A 17,165-nucleotide genomic window follows, 5' to 3' on the forward strand; every position below is an offset into this window, starting at 1 on the left:
TGTCATATATGTCTAAACAGGACCACCAAGGTGTCCCACTGGACGGAAATCTATTAGTAATTGGGGGAGGGGCGCAACATGGATGCCGTTGCCTAATTTGCATAATTGGCCATGCACATTTGTGCAAGGATTCCATTCAAGTAAAAATAAAATAGAGGAATTGAAAAACCACATAAGGTAAAAGGGGCTTTTTGGGGGGGTTCAGGGAGCATCGCCCCTTGAAGTCAAAGAGATTTTACCATTTTTAAAATGCTTTGAAAAGCATTTCTTACATAGAAATTCTGGAAAACTGCAAGAAAACTTTCTATATTTTAGATCAGTGGTTCCCCAATGGGGGTACGCGTACCCCTGGGGGTACTTGAAGGTAAGCCAAGGGGTACGTGAGATTTTTTTTTAAATATTCTAAAAATAGCAACAAATCCAAAATCCTTTATAAATATATTTATTGAATAACACTTCAACGACATATGAATGTGCGTTCATAAACTCTCCCGTCCAAAGGCAAAACCTAGTAACTCACTTCTAGCTGATTTTGAGAAAACAAAGGAAAACCAATCCATCTTGATGCTGTCTTACAAAGATCTACAAAGTCATCAAACGTATAGATGTTTTCTTGAGCTTTCATTTTCTTGCCGATTGAGCCATGGATTGAATCTGCTCTCATGAACGTGTGCCCTTTCTCCAGATATTTTATCACAATCTCGGGTGGGCCCCATTCTGCGTTTGCACATTGGGCAGCGTCCAGTTTTTATTTTGACGTCCGCAGTTATCTGCCCAAAAGAGTATGCAAGGGGAAGAATCAAGAACAATACATTTAATGAAGGTGCTTGCAACGTCCTGGGCCAATCTTCCAAATATCCCCTCCTGCCATAATATCACATAATCAGGTTGACCGTCGGCCCCCATTTGTGCAAATGTCTCATTAAAGACAATAAGGCGACTGAAAAAGAAGCTCCGATTGGTCCCTTGAGATACTAGGTTTTTCTGTTGTATTTACTCAGTTATGTGGTAGTTGCTAGGTTCTGCCATGCGCGGAACAGCTTACTTACGGAACAAATGACAATATCGCATACACTAATGTAAAGCATATCACCTGGGAACTCCAAAATTATTATCAGCTCAGTTTTGACCAAAATTGAGTTACTGGGTTTTGCCTTTGGACGGGAGAACTGTGAAAAGAAATACAACAATGCAATATTCAGTGTTGACAGCTAGATTTTTTGTGGACATGTTACATAAATAATAATGTTAAAGATTTCTTTTTTTGTGAAGAAATGTTTAGAATTAAGTTCTATTCAATTCTATTCTATTTAATTCAGCTCTATTACAATCCCCAAAGACGGCACTTTAAGTTGATGATTACTTCTATGTGTAGAAATCTCTATTTATAATTGAATCATTTGTTTATTTTTCAACAAGTTTTTAGTTATTTTTATATCTTTTTTTCCAAATAGTTCAAGAAAGACCACTACAAATGAGCAATATTTTGCACTGTTATACAATTTAATAAATCACAAACTGATGACATAGTGCTGTATTTTACTTCTTTATCTCTTTTTTTCAACCAAAAATGCTTTGCTCTGATTAGGGGGTATTTGTATTAAAACATGTTCACAGAGGGTACATCACTGAAAAAAGGTTGAAAACCACTGTTTTAGATGCCATAGTCCCCTTGGCAACCCAATGTGCTGTTAATATAATCACTAACATAGACGTGCTATCACTCCTCCAAATATCTTGTCGTGAAGCTGGTAGAGTCCGTGCCTTCTAATTTTCCAGAGATGAGTTCACTAACCGTTTTATACAGATCCGGAGAGGCTATTTAGGTCATGTATTAATGACCGGACCAGCAGCAAAATTCCAAATTCTTCACCAATGAGAGTGGTTGATCATCCAATACTATGAAATCCCTGAGTTTACCACAAATGCAGTTCTAGGTTTTTCTGTCTTGCCTCTGGTGAGGACGGTCTCATTTTTTTCCGCTCCCTTCTTCTCCCTGCTTGCTCTCTTTGTTTTGTCTTGTCTACGCTTTTTTGAAGCCTCTTTCTTTGCGCTGTCCTCCAAATCTAGACATCAGACATAGAAATGATCAGCTGGACTCCCGACTCAATTGACAAAATCTTTTCGACGAGGAAAAGAGGTTCTGGGAAACCTGGCTGGAACCATTGCTGCGGGGTACGTGAGAGATACCTGGGATAAATGGAGACTCATGTGCCTCTCAGTCCTGTCCATCGAAGACGTGGAAGACATCTACCTATTTGGAGCCATGATTGCCGGACACCTGCTGATTGAGCTGGGCATTGCTCTGCTGTATCGGCAAATTTCGTAAGACGATGGCAGCCAAATTGTGTAAATTACTATATTTGTACGATACATTTAAAACTATTACATTCTCGTTAACTAAGTTTTCACACGATTGTACCAAAGTTAAACAAAGCCCAGAATGTCCAAAAGGTGCTTGCTTATTACAACTAAGAATAGTGACACAAAGTGATTTGGATGTCCGCTAATTTTTTGCAAATCAACGCCAAAAAAACGGAAATGCTGATTATCGGTCCTGCTAGACACCAACCTCTATTTAATAATACAACTTTAACAATTGACAACCAGATAATAAAACAAAGTGACTCGGTAAAAAATCTGGGTATTATCTTCAACCCAACTCTCTCCTTTGAGTCACACATTAAAAGCGTTACTAAAGCGGCCTTCTTTCATCTCCGTAATATCGCTAAAATTCGCTCCATTTTGTCCACTAAAGACGCCGAGATCATTATCCATGCGTTTGTTACGTCTCGTCTCGATTACTGTAACGTATTATTTTCGGGTCTCCCCATGTCTAGCATTAAAAGATTACAGTTGGTACAAAATGCGGCTGCTAGACTTTTGACAAGAACAAGAAAGTTTGATCATAATACGCCTATACTGGCTCACCTGCACTGGCTTCCTGTGCACTTAAGATGTGACTTTAAGGTTTTACTACTTACGTATAAAATAGTACACGGTTTAGCTCCATCCTATCTTGCCGATTGTATTGTACCTTATGTCCCGGCAAGAAATCTGCGTTCAAAAGACTACGGCTTATTAGTGATTCCTAAAGCCCAAAAAAAGTCTGCGGGCTATAGAGTGTTTTCCGTTCGGGCTCCAGTACTCTGGAATGCCCTCCCGGTAACAGTTCGAGATGCTACCTCAGTAGAAGCATTTAAGTCTCACCTTAAAACTCATTTGTATACTCTAGCCTTTAAATAGACCTCCTTTTTAAACCAGGGGGGTGGGTTGCCCACATTTGAGGTCCTCTCCAAGGTTTCTCATAGTCAGCATTGTCACTGGCGTCCCACTGGGTGTGAATTCTCCCTGCCCACTGGGTGTGAGTTTTCCTAGCCCTTATGTGGGTTCTTCCGAGGATGTCATAGTCGTAATGGTTTGTACAGTCCTTTGAGACATTGGTGATTTAGGGCTATATAAATAAACATTGATTGATTGATTTCTACTCTAGCACTGGTGTCATGTCCTTGTCACATGTGAAGTTTGGACTATGCTTATCTGTAAAGTCAGAGTAATACTTTTGTTGGATTTACCTGATAAAGCTAGCAATGTACACATTCACAAATGTGGCCATGAGGTACTGGCAGTCAAATCGATCCATAATGCCCCCGTGTCCTGGGATGGTGTTGGCAAAATCCTGGAAAACACAAGACATAAGGCTGGAGAGTATTGCTGTATTAGGGATGGGCATCATCAACGTTTAAGGTATTCTGTAACTGATTGTTGTATAGAATGCACTACCTTTTACTCAGTGGCCTAGTGGTTAGAGCAGGTGTGCCCACACTTTTTCTGCAGGTGAGCTACTTTTCAATTGACCAAGTCGAGGGGATCTACCTCACTCATATATGTCATTTAAATGTATTTATTTATAAAAGAGGCATTTTTGTTAACAAGTTAAAAGTGTTTAATGATAATACAAGCATGTTTAACACATATAGATTCCTTTCTTTCGGCTTCACGGTGGCAGAGGGGTTAGAGCGTCTGCCTCACAATACGAAGGTCCTGAGTAGTACTGGGTTCAATCCCGGGTACTCCGGCTTCCTCCCACCTCCAAAAACATGCACCTGGGGATAGGTTGATTGGCAACACTAAATTGGCCCCTAGTGTGTGAATGTGAGTGTGAATGTTGTCTGTCTATCTGTGTTGGCCCTGTGATGAGGTGACGACTTGTCCAGGGTGCACCCCGCCTTCCGCCCGATTATAGCTGAGATAGGCACAGCGCCCCCCGCAACCTCAAAGGGAATAAGCGGTAGAAAATGGATGGATGGATGGATTCCTTTCTTTCATGAAGACAAGAAAATATGTTGGTGTATTACCTGATTCTAATGACTTGCATTGATTGGAATCAGACAGTAGTGATGGTAACGTCCACATTTTCAAATGGAGAGAAAATAATACCACATGAAAATGGTTGGTTTTTAGCATCCTTTTTGTCCAGCTTCCATACTCGTTTTTACACACTTTACAAGAAATATATTGACAGCAAACGCCCTGTCTTGCTCGCTTGTGCACGCCAGCTTTCTGAGACTCTTATTTTGTTAGCGCAGGGCAGGATGAAGCAGCGCTTTTGTTGTGAAGATAGGAACTGTGCAGTCAGTCTTTAGAGTTTTGACGGCAGGTACGGCGTGAATGTCTGTTGAAATGAAAAGTGTTTCTCAACTATTTTTTTCTTAATAACCTCACAAGACCCTCGAGTGCCGTGAATGTCAAAAAAGGGACCTTATTGGTGAAGATTGATGAGCGCTCATTTTTAGGTATATTTTTTATTTTTTTTATCCCTGGCTGGCGAGCGACTGACACATCCTCCGCGATCGACCGGTAGCTCGCGATTGACGTAATGGGTGCCCCTGGGTTAGAGTGTCCGCCCTGAGATCGGTAGGTCGTGAGTTCAAACCCCAGCCGAGTCATAGCAAAGACTATAAAAATAGGACCCCTTACCTACCTGCTTGGCACTCAGCATTAAGGGTTGGAATTAGGGGTTAAATCACCAAAAATGATTCCCGGGCGCAGCCACCGCTGCTGCCCACTGCTCCCCTCACCTCCCAGAGGGTGATCAAGGGTGATGGGTCAAATGCAGAGAATAATTTCGCCACACCTAGTGTGTGTGTGACAATCATTGGTACTTTAACTTTAACATTAACAACCAGCGTAGGCACTGTTGGTCCAGTCTCAACTAGAGTAGTCAGAAGGACACACTGTCTGTATGGTCAACAAGACAAAGTTCAGAACAATGTGATGATGGACTATTAGCCTAAACCCTTTTATGCACATGTAGCAAGGTGCTTCAATAACTGAAGTCCATTCCCAGACCAACCTGTGTCATTGCTATGATCAGTTGAATACAAAAGTCCTATTTTGTGAGTCAATAAGTGTAATTTATGACAAAACTCTTGTTGTTGACGTTAAACAAGAAGACATTCACGCAAACCTCCATTAATGGAACTTACTGTATCTGGGTATAGACACAGGAGTTCAGAACATTTAGAGATTGTCCCCTCTCTTTGAAGTAGCTGCTAATTTTCTCTACAGCCAATAAAGAAAATGTAGCAACATGTCCCTTCTCCATTATGTGAAATGTACATGTACCTTAATCTTGAAGGCCCTCTTGAAGCCACTGGCAAAGAAGCCACCAAAGGGCCCAACGATTGAAGCGAAAGAGGAGAGAGCGATGCTGTGGATCTGGAAGGGGTAGAGACGCACTGTGGTCTGCAGGGAAAAGTGGTTGATTAGATGCAAGTAGTGACCATTGTATAATACTTAAAGGGGAACTGAACTTTTTGGAATGTTGTTTATTATTCACAATCCTTATGTAAGACAAGCACACATATATTTTTCCTTTTTTTGCACATTCTAACTAGTAAATCTGTGCAAGAAAAAGTCCCCTTCTGAAGGAGCTTATAGGAGTTGCTCTATTCCTTCTATAAAGTGCTCTAAATAACCTCTAAACACCTCCATAATCATTTTATATGCACAATGTAAGTATATATGTAATGTAGTAACAGGCACATTCATAATAGCATGTAATAATTATGTATGTTGTTGAATTTAAGCAGGATTTTGTCAATTAAATTTGTAATGTAGACGTTAAAAGAAAAAAAAAGTGAGCGTCTTTTGCGTGTCTTTTTTGCCATCTTCCTTGGTCTAAGTTGGCAGTCAAAATCTACCAACTTCTCAGTTTATATACACATTATTTTACTATCAATGTAAGAGACATTATTTACGATCTAGTATTTACTTTCACAAGCTACGAGGGGAGAAAGCATCTCACCAGTTGATGGTGTCAATACAGCAGCATAAGGAAGTCGCCTCTCTGATCAATGCGCTGCTAAATGTAGGCACTTTGCTTTATCACTGATTATAACAATATCAGATACTTGGTTGTCAATATTCAGGTCACGAAATGTAAATGGAGTTTTGTTACCACACGCCAGTGCTAACATGTTAAATTTGAGAACATTTCCTCTTATTCTTGTCACGAATATGAATACCTTGCTTATTTTGCATAGCAGACCTTGTTTTTATGACAGTGCATCTCTCTTTCTTTCTTTCTTTGGTTTATTTCGAACATCAACACACTTACAGCATACTACATCACACAATTTCATATCATTTAACTTTACATCATCTCCGAAAAGAGTAGTAAGAAGCAAAGCTTTTTTAATCCCACCCCTTTCCCACTTCAGAGCATTTACAAATACATACGTTTACAAATACATATGTTCATTTACTGACTTCTTTTTGGGGGGCTTCTTTATGCTATGTTATTATTTGAAAAACACAACTTTTAAAATTTTAACAGACACATTAGGTAAACACACGCACATATATATATATATATATATATATATATATATATATATATATATATATATATATATATATATATATATATATATATATATATATGAAAAAGAGAGAAATGTAGGCCTGTATTTAATTATATATATATAAAAGAAAATCAGTGGTATCGCACATCACTACCCTTGGCCTATTTAAATCTTATATCTTTTCAAGATAATGTTTTTGTATTATTATATTATGACAGTGCATCTCTGATACGCGAGCATTTAAAGCGGAGGCATGATGTCGGAAGCCTGGAGGGAGGATGCGCCCTCAACCTTGGTAAGAGTATGAGCTTTCATTTTAGCCAAAGTCACCCAGTTAAACTTTCCCTAAATCAACTCAAGTACGTTTTGAAGCGTGAATTTGCAAAGCCGAATAAAAAAGAGGCACTTTTACAAACGTGAACCGCGTCTGCGCGCGTGAACACACACACACACACACACACACACACACACACACACACACACACACACACACACACACACACACACACACACACACACACACACACACACACACACACACACACACACACACACACACTCACAGACACCAATGAGGAGGCATCATAAGATTAGACTTTCAATCTATTAAATAGCCAACATTTTAATAAATAATCAAGTATTGAATTCTACAAATGGAGCCTATTAGAGTGCTAAAACTGCCAAATGTTAATCGATAGTCAACACACCAGTGTGCAGCTTTTTAAACATCACTAATTGCTTTTTTTTTGGGAGGAAGTTAGACTTTGCATAGTTTTCCCTGTTGCTATTTTAACTGGGTTTTTTAAAAATACATAAAAAAGGTTGATTGTTTTATTTTGTAGCTCTTTGTCTTTTCTTTCTTTTAAAGTTGCAACCTTAAGTTAGAATTAGGGCTGGGCGTTATTGCCTTTTTTTAATATATCAATATTTTTAGGCCATATCACGATACACGATATATATCTGGATATTTTGCCTTAGCCTTGAATTAAAACTTGACGCATATAATCACACCAGTATGATAATTCTATGTGTCTACATTAAAACATTCTTCTTCATACTGCATTAATATATGCTCATTTTAAACTTTCATGCAGAGAGGGAAATCACAACTAAGACAACTGGACAAACTGCTGGCCATCATGGACAATCCTGCCCACCCACTCCACCAGACAATTGAGGGACAGCGGAGTTCATACTCCAACAGGCTCCTTCAGCTTCCTTCCCGCACTGCGCGATTCAAGAACTCTTTCATTCCACACTCCATCCAGCTGTATAATCACTCCCCATAAAGCAATAGATAATATCCGTCTATTACCTGACACCTTCTATGTCAGCTACTTCTCTTTGTTTTTAATGTCTATATTCTTTTTTCTGCTGGACTTACTCTCTTTTTTATGCTGGGGCTGCCAAATATACTGTGATAGTGTACATAGCAATTGGTATATATTGTATATATGTTATAGACATATTACATCTGTTTATATAATATACTGTACACATTAAGTATATATTGTATATATTCGCAAATATGTTATATTTTACATTGCTATACCTAGTCTATTTATACCTGCATTGTCCTTTCCATCCTTACACTTTCCAACATTGTAACTGAGCTACTGTGTTGAACAATTTCCCTTGTGGATCATTAAAGTTTGTCTAAGTCTAATTGACCAAAACTGTATTTATTAAACACTTATTAAGCAGTAGCACAAACATTCATCCATCCATTTTCTACCGCTTATTCCCTTTCGGGGTCGCGGGGGGCGCTGGCGCCTATCTCAGCTACAATCGGGCGGAAGGCGGGGTACACCCTGGACAAGTCGCCACCTCATCGCAGGGCCAACACAGATAGACAGACAACATTCACACTCACATTCACACACTAGGGCCAATTTAGTGTTGCCAATGAACCTATCCCCAGGTGCATGTCTTTGGAAGTGGGAGGAAGCCGGAGTACCCAGAGGGAACCCACGCATTCACGGGGAGAACATGCAAACTCATGTCATTTTAAAACAGAAAGTGCAAGATTGTCAGAGACATTTTAAAAACAAGCTATTAATGCACTATTGTGCATGATGTCACAAAGATGACATATCAAAACAACACTAATTAAAGTGTACTTTTTGTACAGAATGCCACTACAATAGTTAATAAAGTGATGTCACACAAGATATTTCAATAACTGTCAACTAACAATGAGCTGCATAATAGGAAATTAAATCGCTATGTGGTGGGTTACTGCGGACGTTATCTCCTTATGTTGTTGACTATTTATTTCATACGGTGTTGATGTGGAAATGGTTGCCTCTGGTTTTTGTTGGTGTGGCACCGAATAGAGATGTTGACATGCGGACTAAGCACTTTTCATTCTCTAGCAGGTGACTTTTCAAATGATGCTACATATCAGCATTAATGCTACTTTTTGTAGCAACGCTTTTGCCACACACTTGACAAATTACGGTTGTCTGATCGACATATTCCCACTTGAAGCCAAACCACCACCAGGCGATGGACCCCCTGCTGTTTTTCTCGGGAATTAATTCTTCCTTCATTTGTTACCAGATTCGCACTTTCTTTCTCTCGTATTGCTACTTGCAACACAGCTATCGCTACCCATGCTGCTACCGCTCTGTTCCGTGAGGGCGTATACGTATGTGAAGTATGACGTGACAGCATGTGACGTACGTAAGTAAGAAGGTGCGATAGCCCTCTGTGAGGAGACACAAGAAAGAGTGGGAAGAGCCTGTAGTGTAATGCCAGCAGCTAAAAGCAACTGCATGAGAACGTATACTAAAATATCATGATATAGTAATTTTCTATATTGCACAGAGACAAACCCGCGATATATCCAGTATATCGATATATATCGCCCAGCCCTAGTTAGAATAAAAAAAAGACATAAGGTTTTGTCTCTCATAAGGATTGTAAATTATAGGCACATTTACAATAAATGTGTAGTTCTCCTTTAAAAGGCAATCGTTATTATTTTTAGTGTATGTAGTGAATTTAAACTATTAATTTTTTTTGTATTGCAAATGTCTTGAACTCACCCATCCAGTGACAGACTCCAGGACGCTAGGAAGTGCGTAATCCTGAAGCTGGAAAAGATCAGAGGGCTCGCAGTCTACCTGGAAACTGTTGGAATCGTTGTTGAACTCCACTGGGCATACAAAGTAGCGGTAGCCTGCCATCACGTAGGAAAGCTGGGAGGAAAAACAAAACGATTATAGTTGGGATAACTGATGACAAAAAAGGGGCGATGCTGAACTCAAGTCAGACAGTTTGGAGGCTTGATTTGTCAAAGAAGTAAGAAATCAAGCATTGTTTGAGGAAAATTATATTTTGTGTTGTTCCCAGTGTCATTTCTTGTTGTTGTATTGGTTGCTATTATCTTTAAAAACTTGAGACTATATGGATTTTATTATGTTGGTAACCCCACAACTTGCAAAACTATAAAGTAACACAACTGAACCAAGTTGTATCAATAGATAAATTTTGTAAGTCTGTTAGATTTTGTCCATCGGACCTCAAGTAAAACCAGTAGGGGTGTAACGGTACACAAAAATTTGGGTTTGGTACGTACCTCGGTTTAGAGGTCACGGTTCGGTTCATTTTCGGTACAGTAAGAAATCAACAAAATATAAATGTTTTGGTTATTTATTTACCAAATGTGTAAACAATGGCTTTATCCTTTTAACATTGGGAACACTATAATAATTCTGCCCACAATAATCCACATTAAACTGCCTCAAGTTGTTGCTTTGATTAAATAAAATGAAAAAACCTTTCTTCTACATATAAAAAGTTTAACATTAAACAGTTTCCATTGAAACTGTTTAATGTCAACTCATCACGCTTAACTTATTACAGCATTTGGGAAGCCTGTAGTTGACTTTTATTATGTAAATGTTGTATTTTTATCAACATGTGATAGCAGGGACCCTGCTATTCAAAACTAGGCTGCTACATTACTAATGATTTATGTAACTATAGCTGAAAAAATAGTACAATTGTAATAGGAGAGACTATTCATCCCTAAACACAATGGAGTTCAACTAAATAACAGACAGACAGGGCTTTGCTGCCCCTAAAACACACACACACACACACACAGAGAAAAATGAGCTAACGTTACGTTAAAAGCTAATTAGCCTTCATCTCAAGCCTATACTGTGAGCGAGCTAGGCTGCAGTTTAAGTTTCTAGAAAGTCAACGGGCTCATAATGATGTTTGTAATAGTTGTGACTGGGAAGTGTTTAGTATAATTTGGGTAGAGTCCGCTCCTCCCCTGCTAGACGAATATCTGCTCGACGCTAAAGCATTGACTACATCGTTCTGAAGTCTGAATACGCACTGCTGATTGGCTGTTACATCGCTCTGAAGACGCACTGCTGATTGGCTGTTACATCGCTCTGAATACGCACTGCTGATTGGCTTTTTATGTAACCAATCAGATAGTTGTGTGGGCAGGACAATGAGGCAGAGACAGAGGTAGAAAGCAGAGCAGCTTGTGAAGACTTCTGCTTCCGAACCGAAACCCCCGTACCGAAGGGTTCGATACAAATACACGTACCGTTACACCCCTAAAAAACAGGTACTACTAGAGGCCAGTGTAGTATCCCAAAATTTAGGACAGACCTTGCCCAATCTCCCTTCACGTCAAAGGCTGTGAAACAGTGGAACAAGCTCCAATCTGAGCTGCTGAGCTTGAATTCGCTCACTTCCTTCACAAGAGAAGAAAAAACATGGCTTTTAGACAACCAGGGATGTACGCACTTGTGATTTAAGTGAATTATTGGGATTTTTAATGTGATTGACTTGTACTGTATGCACAATGACGGCTGCACCTATTGTAATGTATTTGTTTAGATAATATCATTACATATGCTGTATGTGTGTATATTTGGATGAAGCATTTGAATAGTGTTTTACATGCACTTTGTGCCTCCCCCTTAGGACTACAGATGGAAATTAGCTACTAAACTACAGTCTGGTACAAGCATCTATGTTTATATGCATAATATATATTGTCCTAATAAATAAATAAGTGAAATGAAAAGAATGAAATTTAAAGGGGTCCCTTTATGATTTTTTTTTTCTACATTTAAAAAACGTCCTTGAGGTCTACCAAGTAATGATGATTCTTTGGTCAGATTTTTGCACAGATTTATGTTTTACAGACTGTTTTCAAGCTGCTTTCTCTTCAAGATGTTCAGTTTTGTGGGCAGTCGTATTTACGCGCCTCCACTTCGTTGTAGTTTTAAGCTTTTCCAAAGAGAGTCTACTGACAGATATAAATTCAAAGTATATGCTGTTTTGTATTAGAAATGGCAACAATGGAGGATGCAAGCCCATGCACAACCCGGTCTGACCCCCAACAAGAGGATGGAGAAAAAAATGAGCTCATTGACTATAGCTACTATGACACACGCAGGGCACTGCGAGTACATTTATACCATGTATGGATAATCCGGTGGTATTTTTTCAAATTGCTGCAGATTGGGTACATTCCAAACGATTAGTTAGGAGGAAGTATGAAGAAAGGCAAGATTTTATAAATATCTCCCCAATGCTTCCAATGTTTGATATGTTATTATTTTCGACCCAACTCTCACGTTTGAGTCACACATCAACTGTTACTAAAACAGCCTTCTTTTATCTCCGTAATATCTCTAAAATGTGTTCCATTTTGTCCACTACCGTTGCTGAGATCATTATTCATGCGTTCGTTAAGTCTCTTCTCTCTATTTTTGTTACGTATTATTTTCAGGTCTCCTTATGTCTAGCATTAAAAGATTACAGTTGCTACAAAATGCGGCTGCTAGGCTTTTGACAAGAACAAGAAAGTTTGATCATATTATGCCTATACTGTATATACCTTTATATACCTATATACATATACACATACCTATACTGGCTCACCTGCACTGGCTTCCTGTGAACTTAAGATGTAACTTTAAGGTTTTACTACTTACATATAAAATACTACACGGTCTAGCTCCATCCTATCTTGCTGATTGGATTGTACCATATGTCCCGGCAAGAAAGCTGCTTTCAAAGAACTCCGGCTTATTAGTGATTCCCAGAGCCCAAAAATAACAGTAGGTAAGAGAGGTAACAGTTAGAGATGCTACCTCAGTAGAAGCATTTATCGTTGCGTCTCATTTGTATACTCTAGGCCAGGGGTAGGGAACCTATGGCTCTAGAGCCAGATGTGGCTCTTTTGATGACTGCATCTGGCTCTCAGATAAATCTTAGCTGGCATTGCTTTACATAATAAGTAATGAATAATTCCGCTGATAATCACAGTGTTAAAAATAACGTTCAAAAGATAAGACATTCTCATGCATTTTATTCCAACCATCCATTTTCTATCGCACCTGTTCAAGAAGTCGCATTAATGGTGAGAAGTATTATATATATTATTGGTTAGCTTTAGAATAAGTGAATTATATTGTGAAGTGAATTATATTTATATAGCGCTTTTTCTCTAGTGACTCAAAGCGCTTTACATAGTGAAACCCAATATCTAAGTTACATTTAAACCAGTGTGGGTGGCACTGGGAGCAGTTGGATAAAGTGTCTTACCCAAGGACACAACGGCAGTGACTAGGATGTCGGAAGCGGGGATTGAACCTGGAACCCCTCAAGTTGCTGGCACGGCCACTCTACCATCCGAGATGTACCGCCCCAATAACAACGTTATTAAAAATAATAAGAGACTTATTCTCTAAAAATGTTGGTCTTACTTAAAAATGCACGCATTTAATTGTATTCAGTGTTAAAAAATATTAGATGGCTCTCACTGAAATACATTTTAAAATATTTGGCTTTCATGGCTCTCTCGGCCAAAAAGGTTCCCGACCCCTGCTCTAGCCTTTAAATAGACCCCTTTTTTAGACCAGTTGATCTGCCGTTTCTTTTCTTTTCTACTTAGCCCTCCTCTCTCTTGTAGAAGGGGGGCACAGGTCCGGTAGACATGGATGAAGTACTGGCTGTCCAGAGTCGGGACCCGGGGTGGACCGCTTGCTTGTGCATCGGTTGGGGACATCTCTGCGCTGCAGACCTGTCTCTGCTCGGGATGGTCTCCTGCTGGCCCCACTATGGACTATACTGTCACTATTATGTTGGATCCACTATAGACTGGACTTTCACAATATTATGCTAGACCCACTCGACGTCCATTGCATCCCAATCCGGTCTGCCCCCCTCCCCAGGGCAGACCGGATTGTTGTGAGCTTTTCCTTGCTCTTATGTGAGTTTTTCCTTGCCCTTATGTGGGATCTGAACCGAGGATGTCGTTGTGGCTTGTGCCACCCTTTGAGACACTTGTGATTTAGGGCTATGTAAATAAACATTGGTTGATTGATTTATTTCAATTTTTAGGACTTACACTGATGCCAAATACACAAAAGCAGGTACTAATAGGAAAAGTTGATTTTGCATAACAGGGCTCCTTTTAGTGGGCCAGTTATTTAAAATGCCATGTTCCATTTGATATGATAAGAATGACCTGCTGTCTAAAAATATGTCATGAAAAACAACAACAAAAAATCCTTACCAAGATGCCAAACACAATGGTGGCAAACAAGCCACCGATGAACCCCTCCCACGTCTTCTTAGGGGACAGCTGCAGAGGACAAAGTGTGTATAACAGCTTTTAAATACACTTATTACAATCAGATGTATGAAATGAGGGATTCCCCTAAAGGTGGTTAGTATTTTAATCTTGAGCCACTGATGCAAACGAACCTTAATGAGAGGGGTGCGGCCGAAGAAGAAACCAAACATGTAGGCCATGATGTCATTACAGATCACGCAGGAAATTGGCACAATAAACCTATTGGCATACAAGCATAAACCAAAGAAATGTTAAGAGATGAAGAACTTGTTTAGTTACAGACGGTATTACATCTTGCTGTGAGTGTATTTGTGTAATGCAGCAAGACTGTTTACATACCAGATCATCCCTTCAAACAAGTTGTGAATAATGAGGTGAGATTGCGTTACAACAATCAGCAGAGTCACGTGGGTCCAGCCAAACTGAAGCAAACAGAAATACAATTCAAAAGGTTTGGCAAGACAAGTTTGAATTAAACACACTCCCAAAATGTGTCTAACTATGGATAAAGACAGTGCCCAATATTTCCAAGGACAACACTGGGTCGTTTTCATATATAATAATTCATTTATTTGGGATGGCTTACTGACTGTCGGACTTCTTGGTTAGGTCTATTCAGTTACACTGGAGAGAAGGCTCCGCCAAATAGTCGAACCTCAAATTCTGGAGGAGCAGCCTAGTTTTCGTCCTGGTCGTGGATCTATGAACTAGCTCTTTACTCTCAGCAGGGGAGTCTGCCCAAGCAGTCTAAATGGGTTTGTAAGTGTAGACTTGGGGAAGGCTTTCGAACGTGTCCCTCGGAAAACCCTTTTGAGAGTGCATTGGGAGTGTGGATTACGGCACCGCCTGATTTGGCGTTTCGCTCCATGTACAACTGAAGAACATGATACGGGGGGATGACTATCAATGTAGTCTGTCATTAGAATTCCATACAAGAGATGGCATTTTGACTCAGCTTCTGAACACAAATTACCGCACCTAAAAGAACACAGCAGGATTGACCAGGGGCCTAATGTATTAACCGTGCATACCCACAAAAACCTGGTGTAAAAATTCCCCGGCCAACTGGACCAGACAGAGTCCTTGGAGTGAGTAAGACTTTATATTGATCATGATACACGCAGCCCATCATACGTGTATTAGGCCTGGGCCGATAACATTTTGCTAGACGATATATTCCATCCATCCATCCATCCATCTTCTTCCGCTTATCCAAAGTCGGATCGCGGGTGCAGGAGCCTAAGCAGGGAAGTCCAGACTTCCATCTCCCAGGCCATTTCGTCCAGCTCCTCCCGGGGGATCCCAAGGCAGTCTTCCCAACGTGACCTGGATCTTCCTCGTTGCCTCCAACTGGTCAGACGTGCCCTAAACACCTTCTTAGGGAGGCGTTCGGGTGGCATCCTGACCAGATGCCTGAACCACCTCATCTGGGTCCTCTCGATATCGAGGAGCAGCGGCTTTAGTTTGCTTTCCTCCCGGATGGCAGAGCTTCTCACCCTATCTCTAAAGGAGAGACCCACCTCCCAGCGGAGGAAACTCATTTCGGCCGCTTGTACCCGTGATCTTGTCCTTTCGGTCATAACCCAAAGCTCATGACCATAGGTGAGGATTGGAACGTAGATCGAGCGGTAAATTGAGAGCTTTGCCTTCCGGCTCAGCTCCTTCTTCACCACAACGGATCGGTACAACGTCCGCATTACTGAAGACGCCGCACCGATCCGCCTGTCGATCTCCACTCTTCCCTCACTCGTGAACAAGACTCAGAGGTACTTGAACTCCTCCACGTGGGGCAGGGTCTCCTCCCCGACCCGGAGATGGCACTCCACCCTTTTATGGGCGAGAATCATGGACTCGGACTTGGAGATGTTTAGTGTTATTGTACTTATTTTAAAATCACTCATCATTACGACCAACTGACAACTCATTTACACATTGTAGCTTCTGAAAACTGTGATATTTGCTTTTTAGAAACGTGTACTGCATTACATCACAATTATTAGAAAATATTACACCACAGTATTGTATTTTCACTGCCTATGTCACAGGAGATGACATAGACAGATAAACAAGCAGGAAACGAGTTACTTCTCATTTCATCAGGATACATTTTTTACCACTTCATTTTACCCCCCAGTTTTAAGCGGCAAAACCGAGTAGAAGTTGTAAGGGGGACAGTTGGGATTTAGCCAAGCTTGCCAGTGATTTGTAGGACAACCACCTGCCCACGGTCCCAACAACTATAGATGCCTTCCCACAGGCCTCATCAATAACCCAATGCCCCTAAGGGCGAAGGCAAAGAAGAGGCAGGGTGCGACTCACCATGTAGAACTGAAGGCGGTAGTGCTTCTTCACCAAGCTCAGCACAAACATGCAGAAACCTGAAGTAGGCACACACTTGTCAATGCGATGCACATTAGACACAAATTAATTAAGTCAGAATCTAGGTCAGCTTTGTTCAAAATGACTGATTTTAGTCTCACCTATTTTAGCAGAAAGCAAGTGTTAATATGGAGGAAGTGACTCAAGATTGCTGGATACATTCTATTTATAGTTCGATAAGGACAGAGGAAATGGTGTCCTTGGAGATCAGTAATAAATTACTAATACAAAAAGTCTCTAGCCACTCTCATTAAAAATTGGCTCACTTATCGGGGCCCTTCTTAATCCGTAAAACC

The 17,165-nt window shown here is 40.2% G+C and overlaps 1 protein-coding gene across 1 annotated transcript in view; it reads right to left on the bottom strand.

Annotated features, from left to right (window-relative positions):
- cds2 (CDP-diacylglycerol synthase (phosphatidate cytidylyltransferase) 2) overlaps window positions 1–17,165 on the bottom strand; it is a 33,637-nt gene that overhangs the window by 504 nt on the left and 15,968 nt on the right. The window contains exons 6-12 of the mRNA XM_061907064.1: window positions 16,810–16,868; window positions 14,830–14,912; window positions 14,622–14,709; window positions 14,431–14,499; window positions 9,920–10,072; window positions 5,629–5,748; window positions 3,576–3,679 (exon numbers count right to left, since the gene is read on the bottom strand). Coding sequence (XP_061763048.1) covers window positions 3,576–3,679; window positions 5,629–5,748; window positions 9,920–10,072; window positions 14,431–14,499; window positions 14,622–14,709; window positions 14,830–14,912; window positions 16,810–16,868 — 676 coding nt within the window. The remainder of the gene's footprint in view (window positions 1–3,575; window positions 3,680–5,628; window positions 5,749–9,919; window positions 10,073–14,430; window positions 14,500–14,621; window positions 14,710–14,829; window positions 14,913–16,809; window positions 16,869–17,165) is intronic.

Source organism: Nerophis ophidion, linkage group LG07, assembly GCF_033978795.1.
Source record: "Nerophis ophidion isolate RoL-2023_Sa linkage group LG07, RoL_Noph_v1.0, whole genome shotgun sequence".
Taxonomy (NCBI): domain Eukaryota; kingdom Metazoa; phylum Chordata; class Actinopteri; order Syngnathiformes; family Syngnathidae; genus Nerophis; species Nerophis ophidion.